The sequence below is a fragment of the Propithecus coquereli genome, unplaced genomic scaffold (assembly GCF_000956105.1).
Source record: "Propithecus coquereli isolate 6110/MARCELLA unplaced genomic scaffold, Pcoq_1.0 Scaffold46, whole genome shotgun sequence".
Classification (NCBI taxonomy): Eukaryota; Metazoa; Chordata; class Mammalia; order Primates; family Indriidae; genus Propithecus; species Propithecus coquereli.
The window spans coordinates 4,896,360-4,897,470 of NW_012150396.1; the positions used below are offsets into that span (position 1 = coordinate 4,896,360).

The 1,111-nt window shown below is 72.4% G+C and overlaps 1 protein-coding gene across 1 annotated transcript in view; it reads left to right on the forward strand.

The window, feature by feature from the left end:
* Nucleotides 1-445: 445 nt before the first annotated feature.
* The window catches only part of ETNPPL (ethanolamine-phosphate phospho-lyase), a 43,862-nt gene continuing 43,196 nt past the window's right edge, over nt 446-1,111 (forward strand). The window contains exon 1 of the mRNA XM_012655083.1: nt 446-554. Coding sequence (XP_012510537.1) covers nt 499-554 — 56 coding nt within the window. The 5' untranslated portion in view covers nt 446-498. The remainder of the gene's footprint in view (nt 555-1,111) is intronic.

Here is a 1,111-nt window from a genome sequence, read left to right on the forward strand (position 1 = left end):
TGGGTTTTGTCATCGGCATGGCTGGAGACGTTAGCAATGGATCCCCGTTATAGCAGGTGTTCGAAACCCTGCGTAGACACCTGCCTGCGAGACGACACGCTCACGCGTCCTTGGGGCACGCGCTCGTGCGGGGTGAAGGGCAGCTGGGGACGGACCACGCGCCGGGCGACCGCGCAGAGAACCGTGGTCCTGGCATCTCCGGGGAGCGCCTCGCTCTGAATTCCCACAAGAAAGGAGAGGAGCCTACCGCAAAGAAACCAGAACGAGCGTGGGAAGGAGAAAATTCGCGGGCAGCAGGGGAGGACGGCGAGGGCAGGGCGCAGCCGGGAAACACGCGGCCGGGGTAGGGACTCCGGGGCCAGGCGCGGGAGGGGAGGGGCTTGGCCGAGCGCGGACGCAGGGGGGGACTTAAAAGGGCGGCGGCGCCGGCGGGCGGGTGCCGGCGGTGACCTCGGACGCCCAGGGCGAGGGGACCCCAGGAGGGACCCCGCCCGCGGCATGTGCGAGCTGCACAGCAAGCGCGACACGCTGGCGCTCCGCGGGCGGCACATCGGGTAAGGCCGGGCCGGGCGGCAAGCGCGGGGGACCCGGGGCCCGGGGCGGCTGCTCGCCGGCCCCGCTCCCAGCTCGAAAGTTCTCGAACACTGCGAGCGCGGAAACAGTCCTCGTGACGCCTGCGCAGGCAAACCGGCGCCGACGACCTGCGTCCCGGCGCGCGGGGCCGGGCGGGAAAGGGTTAACCCGCAACCACCCGGAAAAGCCCGAACGTCCCCGAGAGGCCGCCTCCCCGCAGCGCGGTCTCCCGGCCGGGCCCCCGCCGGGGTGTAGACATGCGGGTCCCCCCCGGTGCGCCTCGGGCCGCCCGCGGTGTGAACGACCAAACCGCGCCGACCTCGCCGGGGGTCACCCGAGTCGCCTTAGCGTCCCCTCCTGCGACAGACGGACGAACGTCCCGCCCCACGGCGCCGGGCAGACGCGGCGAGTCGCGGGTCAGGGCGCCCGTTGCGTCTGGCGCTTGCAGAGGTGCGTGAGAAATAAGCGAAGGGGCTGCGGCTGCCTGCGGCCCTGCCCTGCAAAGCCACCTGCCTGCAAGGTCGATGGCGGGGGGGGG